At 33.8% G+C, this 7,264-nt stretch overlaps 1 protein-coding gene across 1 annotated transcript; it reads left to right on the top strand.

Annotated features, from left to right (window-relative positions):
- The first annotated feature begins 4,057 nt into the window (after nt 1–4,057).
- On the top strand, nt 4,058–6,990 carry LOC122048083 (beta-glucosidase 26-like). Its single transcript, XM_042609689.1, has 11 exons — nt 4,058–4,289; nt 4,407–4,465; nt 4,854–4,929; nt 5,021–5,092; nt 5,172–5,259; nt 5,355–5,598; nt 5,693–5,808; nt 5,925–6,142; nt 6,236–6,267; nt 6,460–6,562; nt 6,634–6,990. The coding sequence occupies exons 1-11, from the start codon at nt 4,058–4,060 to the stop codon at nt 6,909–6,911; spliced, it is 1,518 nt and encodes a 505-aa protein (XP_042465623.1). The 3' UTR covers nt 6,912–6,990.
- Nucleotides 6,991–7,264: the final 274 nt, after the last annotated feature.

The following is a 7,264-nucleotide window of genomic DNA, read 5'->3' as shown; positions in this document are numbered from 1 at the left end:
CCTTGTGGGCATCCATCGTGGATGCCTACAAGATTTCAAAAAATTTATCTAAGTTAAAATTAGACGAACTATTTTGCGAATTAGAATTGCACGAGCAAACTGACGTCTGGACCGAGAAAGGTGTTGCCTTGTTTGCAGGTTCATCCAAGGAAAGGACGAAAAACAAGCCTGAGGTTGAAGATGAGTCTGACCAGGATTTTGAAGACGAAGAGTACCTGGTGAACCTGGTAAGGAAGATGTTCACCAGGAGGAAGAAGAGCTTCAGCAAGAAGGACATGCAAAAGATCAACTCCCCAACTGAACCAAGGAATGTGACCTGCTTCGGGTGCAACAAGAAGGGTCACTACAAGAATGAGTGCCCGAGGTTAAAGAGCGACAAGACGAAGACATCCAAGAAGAAAGCTCTCAAAGCAACCTGGGGCGACTCCTCTTCAGAAGAATCGGAGGCTGAAGATTAGAAGCACCAGAGTCACCTCACGCTGATGGCTCTCGAAGCAGAATCGGAGGAAGAATCAGAAGTGGGTTCGAACCCGAATCGAGCCACGAGTCCATACTCATTTCTGGAGGTCCCGAAGAGGTTTACTCTAGTTTGAATAAAAAGTTTTTTAAAATTATTGCGTGCTTAAATAGAAAACTAATCACAATAGAAAATGAAAATAAATTGCTCCTTGAGGAAAACCAAAACCCCAAGGAACAAATCACAAATTCTAATCCAACTCAAGACCTAACACTTGAGGAAGAAAATTTAACACTAAAAATAGAAATTAATAAATTAAAAGATCTTTTAGAGAAATTTACAACAAGATCTAAGAATTTAGATCTAATTTTAAATAATCAAAAGGTAATTTATAACAAAACCGGACTTGGCTACAAGTCAAGTTCAAATAAAATATTTAAATCGTTAATAACCCAACACAAACAATCAAGTAAAGCTTGGGTTCCGAAAGCGTACTTAATCACTCAAGTAGGATTTAACCAATATTGCATACCCAAAGAAAAAAATATATTATGTAAAGTCAAATAAATCAAATCAAAAATCAAAATACAAACCTAAACCAACAAATTCAAAATCTAAACATTTCAAAACCCACCAAAACTTAGAATATCATCAAGTTAATTATTACTATAAAAATAACAGACATTAACCAAGAACTAAAAATCAAAAATAAAGGCCAATAATTGAGGGGGAGGCTCTAGAATAGCTGGCACCTCTAAAAATAATCTACCTGACAGGGTAACCAAACTAACCTACCCGGCAGGGTAATTATGACTAGTTTAAAAGGTGCAATAGTTTAACTTGACCTATGGTACTGGTGAAGTTTTGGATGATAGTACGTTAGAGCTTAGTCTATACATGTCTAGGAAGATATGGCTTCAACCTGGTGCATTTTGCTAAGTGAAACTAACCGAAACTACCACTTACGGATCCTAACTAGTTAGACCAAAGTTTTGTATTAAGTTCAGTGGATAGGACTATTTGGAAAACCTCGAAGGCATGGTTACTCTAATGATGTCCAGGTGACTCACCATAGCCCAGAAGTTTATCCAAAAAATGTCTATTTGTTGAGCCCAAAGCTAAACCTTAATCTAACACAAAATTAAACCAAATCCTAAAATTTAAACTTAATTCATCTCACAAAAATTATAGATTTACCTTATTGAAAACATAGATTGGGTGAGATGACTAAGGACTTCAAATTGAATTGAACCAAATCGAATCGAATCAAACCAAATCGAAATTAAATTAAATTACATTATTTTAAATTAAATTACATTAATTTAAATTAAATTAAATTAAATTTTATTTTAAAATTTATTTTAAAAACTTTAAAAATTATTTAAAAAACTTTAAAAATTCTTTTAAAAACTTTAAAAATTATTTTAAAAACTTTAAAAATTCTTTTTAAAACTTAAAATTTTTTTTTAAAAAAACTTAAAAAATTCTTTTTAAAACTTTAAAAATTATTTTAAGAAATTCATTTTTAAAAACTTTAAATTTTTTTAAAAATATATATATATTTTTTACCCGGTCAAAAACCAGGGGAGGGCACCCCTGGTATAGCCAGGGGCAGAGCTAGGATATTAGTTTAGTGTAGGCAATTGCAGCTACCGCTGACGGACATGTTGCGGAGGGTGCCTCGTCCAGTTCCGACAGCAGCCCAACAGTAGTAAAGCAACTAAAGCTCTCCGCTTTACAAGTCATGTTGTCGTGTATCTTGCTAAATTTTTTTTTACATCATCTGCCTAATTTTTTTTTGGCGTCATTTGCCTAATTTTTTTCTTATACTTATATGGAAAACACAACAAGAAAAGAAGTGTATCAACATGTATCTTGCTTTCGGCATACTACATATGCTTGTTATGCCGTTTAATTAGGAAAAAGCAAATACTAAAGGAGAAAATCATAAAATTAAGGGTGGTTTGCCTAGGTCTAGCAATAGAAAAAATATGTAAAAAATTAATATTTTTATTCAATAATGTATTTGAAGTACAATGAAATTTTATAAAGAATTTGGGATTGCAAAAAATGTTATTAACATGCATCAAATATTATTGTAACAAGACAAAATGAACAGACATTTTTTTTCTTTTTTTGTGTCGTCTGCATCATCTATTTTTTTTCCTAAATAATGTTAATAATATTTTTTAAGTGGGTCCTGGCCCAGTGTGGGCAGCTGCCCACACTGGGCCTATGCTGGCTCCGCCCATGGGTATAGCTATCCAAGGCGCCTGGAAGGTACTCCGGGTGCCCCGCCGGGGGGGGGGCCTACTCTTGTACATCACCTTTTCATCTCTTGTAAAAGGCCTTTTTCGAGCCTTAACGAGAGAGGAATTGCTAATTAAAACTTTTCTTCGTTTCTTCTATTATTACGCTGCTGCGAGTCAATCGAGGTCGTTATTTCTAAAAATCTTATTCACGATGCCTCGGTAAAATTCTTTTTCCCCCCTAAGTTTTCAAATATTTTATAATTTATGCTTAGTATGTTTTTTTTATATAATTTAGGAAACGTTCTAGATCTGGTGTTGGGTCCTCTACTACTAGTGCTGACCCTATGTTTCCTACTGACGAACTTAGGATTAGGTTTGAGTCTACCATCTATATGCCTATCAGGACTAGGTGCTTAGATAGTCAATTTTTCTTACACTCATGTATTCCAGCTGTATAGGTTATTAACCACTATAATTTACAAAACCTTGTTTACTGTACCAGTTCAGTAAACATAAGTTTAATGGCTGAATTTTATAACAACTTAGTTAGAATAGATGATCTTACTTATACTATTAGGGTAGCTGGTACTGATATCACGCTATCCCCTACCATTATTCAGACTTTTTTAGAGCTACGACCATCTACGTGCACTTTTCAGTGCTACCATCTTAGGGATCTACCATTTGGTGATCTTTATTGACACAGTACTCTGGATACGATTTACTTGATCTGTTGGATCTATTTATTTGATCATTAATCCATCATTATCCAACCTAATTGTAGCCTTAGGTCTATGAGAAATAGGTAAGTGGGAAATTTTTATGAAATTAAATCGGTCGTTATAGGTTTAATATTACCTGACCCGGTTAATCATTTTTCTTTTTAGATCTGCGAGAAATAGATTTTACATTTTTCATCCTGGTGGCCCCTACGGCTATCTCATACCATTTTTTACCTAAAATTTTTATAAAAAATCAAAATAAATCAGTTTTAAAATTAATTATTTTTAAATGATTTTTATGATAAATCTTTATAACTTTTTAGCGTTGAAATATTTTTTTATAAATCTTTCTAACTCTTCTCGTTAATTAATTCAAATCTATGTGATTCAAAACAAGTTTAGCGTATGACACTAATATTTTTTTTCATTAGATAAAAATATCAAAAAAAATTATCCTACGATTCTTATCTTTACTATAGGCAACTTATTTTATCCATAACCTTTTTTACTAATGAATTTTTTTTATGATTTAATTATAATCCTTATCTCTACTTACTCACGCTCCACTATATAAACGCACTCCCACCTCATCTTTGTTCCATTGTCTCTTCATCCGCCTCTTAGAGATGGATTTCCATAGATCCCCATCACTCTTTCGCTTCTCTTCCTTCATCGTCTTCTTCCTTTTACTCACTTTCGAGCCAAGTCAGGCCTCCAATGCCAGCCATAGTCTCAGCCGCGAAGCCTTCCCAAAGGGATTCGTGTTTGGGACAGCGGCATCTGCTTACCAAGTGGAAGGGATGGCGCTTAAAGGAGGAAGAGGACCCAGCATTTGGGACGCATTCGTTAGAATCCCAAGTAATTTTTGATCGTGATCTGTTTCTGTTTCTATGCTTCGTATCCTCTTCAGATTATGTGGGTTAATGTTGAGGTGTTGCGTAATGTTAAAGAGGGCTTTTTCTCGGGTGAATGCAGATACAATCGCCGGCAACGCTACTGCTGATGTTACAGTTGACGAGTACCATCATTATAAGGTTATCCTTTCTCTAACATTTTGTTCATATTCCCTCTTTGTTTTTTCTGTCAATTGTAATTAGTCAGGTCGAATTTGAAAACAGCTAGCAGCAAACCATAAATCTGCTTTAATTACATTATGTATCCATTATAAAAAAACATGACATTAGAGAAAAGATCATAAAAAGGATTGCAAGGCTTGGTTACATTATAAAAAAGCATACACGTTCTATCTTTACTTCTGTCCCTTGTACTTTTATTGTCTGATGTGTCATAATTGAGCTGAAGCTTGTAAGATATATGCATTTTTAATATATTGACATCGTGAAGGAATTCAATTTGTAAGATATATGCATTTTAAAGTTGTTTTTTTTTCTCTCTTCAATTTATGACCAAATGATCATGCAGGAAGATGTTGATATCATGAAACATTTCAATTTTGATGCCTATCGATTCTCAATCTCTTGGAGTAGAATATTTCCAAGTAATGAATATATCTATGTGTTTTTTATTTTGTTATATTCATTTTGAACTTTCAATTTAAGTACATTTTTCATATAAAATTTCTCATCTAGATGGAACGGGTAAAGTCAATTGGGAAGGTGTAGATTATTACGATAGGCTAATTGATTATTTGATACAACAAGGTATGTTAAATTTTCAATTTAGCAATGAGCAATATATTTCTCATATATATATGTTTTAAAAAATTTTGGTTTGAAATAGGTATTACTCCATATGTAAATCTTTATCACTACGATCTTCCTTTGGCTCTTAATGAGGAGTACTTGGGTTGGTTAAGCCCAAAGATAGTGTAAGTTTTAAAGGTTATGAACTATGTTTTTTTATATTCATCAGTAGTTGAACCTATTTGATAATTTTGTTTATATTATTTGATAAGTATTTTAGGGATGCATTTGCGAACTATGCTGATTTTTGCTTTGAGAGATTTGGTGATAGAGTCAAGAATTGGTTCACCTTTAATGAACCTAGGTGTATAGCAGCTCTTGGGTATGATGACGGTCTTCATGCCCCAGGGAGATGTACTGGTTGTACAGCTGGGGGAAACTCAACCATTGAGCCTTATATTGCAGCACATAATCTTATCCTATCTCATGCAGCTGCAGTGAAAAGATATCGTGAAAAATATCAAGTAAGTTGTACTTTGTTCATTGAGTTATATTTGGTGAATCGAATGAAATATGATTCCTCATCCAAGATGTGTTTCTTGTATATACTCAATTCAGAAAGAACAACAAGGCATGATTGGAATCCTTTTGGATTTTGTATGGTATGAACCTTATACTTACACAGTGCAAGACAAAGCCGCAGCTCAAAGAGCTAGGGATTTCCACATTGGATGGTGAGACCGTATTGCAGTTCATTTGAGATTTTTTATTTTAAATTTAATGAGAAATTCAATTTAAATTACAATAAAGGATGATTTATTTATTCAATTATTTGTTTCTTTTTTTGTAGGTTCCTTCACCCTCTAACATATGGGCACTATCCAGAATCAATGCAAGTCATTGTCAAAGAAAGACTTCCTAAATTCACTGAAGAACAAGCAAAAATGGTGAAAGGTTCATACGATTATGTAGGGGTCAATCAATATACATCTTACTATATGAAGGATGCCGGAGTGGTTGATCTAAAACCTGTTAGCTATCAAGCTGACTGGCATGTCGAATTCAAATGTTAGATTTTCTCAAACTTTTTCGATAATGACTCAATCAATGATACTTTATGTTAGTTATACTAATATTATATATTTTTTGATTATCTTTTAGATGACCGAGATGGTGTACCTATTGGTCCCCTGGTAAATTTATTTTGTTTTTTTTTCAAAGATTGTCATTTCTTCAAAAAAATTTTTCTATAATACTCAACTAGAGCTTCGTACAAAAGAGTAGCATTTCATGGATATTGTTCTATAGATTTGTCTTTTGGTGATAAAATTTGTGCATTCTATTATGATCGATCAAACTAACATTGAATTTAAATGTTCTTTTAGGCTAATTCGTATTGGCTCTACATAGTTCCATGGGGACTCTACAAAGCCGTAACCTATGTGAAGGAAACTTATCGCAATCCCGTCATCATTTTAGCTGAGAATGGTAAACCTTAATCAATTTGTTTGCCAAAATATCCAAACATTCATCCATCTTAACAAAGTTGTTCATCACAGGAATGGATCAACCAGGAAATGCCACTCTTCCAGAAGTCTTGCAAGATACAACGAGAGTTAACTACTTCAAGAGCTACATTACTAACTTAAAGAGGGCTATGGATGACGGCGCTACAGTGATAGGATATTTTGCATGGTCTCTTCTCGACAACTTTGAATGGGCGTTGGGCTACACAGCGAGATTTGGTATAGTATATGTAGATTTCAAGAATGAGAAGCGATTCCCCAAGAATTCAGCTTATTGGTTCAAAAAAATTCTACAAAGGAAGTCAAATTGAGCGATCGAGTTAGATTTAGATTAAGTTGTTTGGACTTTCTTGTTAGGGTTTGTTTAATAAAAGCACAATTTAAGTGAAATCTTTGAGTGCATATTAATTCAATTTTTGGTCTTCCGCAATCTTTGTACTATCTTATCGAGTAAACATCGAAGAGTATCGAGTAAGACAAGTTGTTGGATGAGCATCGAATAAGACAAGTCGTTGGATGAGCATCGAACGTGAGCGATTATCTAGCCGGCATTGGCGATCTGCCTCCATTTAATATCCTTTGAGGTAAACTCACGCTAAAATTATGTGGCACACCAAATCAAATGACAATTTCAACTTAATTGTACAAGTTAAAAAATCCTTAC

Source organism: Zingiber officinale, chromosome 2B (assembly GCF_018446385.1).
Source record: "Zingiber officinale cultivar Zhangliang chromosome 2B, Zo_v1.1, whole genome shotgun sequence".
NCBI classification, from domain to species: Eukaryota; Viridiplantae; Streptophyta; class Magnoliopsida; order Zingiberales; family Zingiberaceae; genus Zingiber; species Zingiber officinale.
Note: the sequence above shows the minus strand (reverse complement) of the source record. Positions and strands in the feature narration are given on the sequence as shown.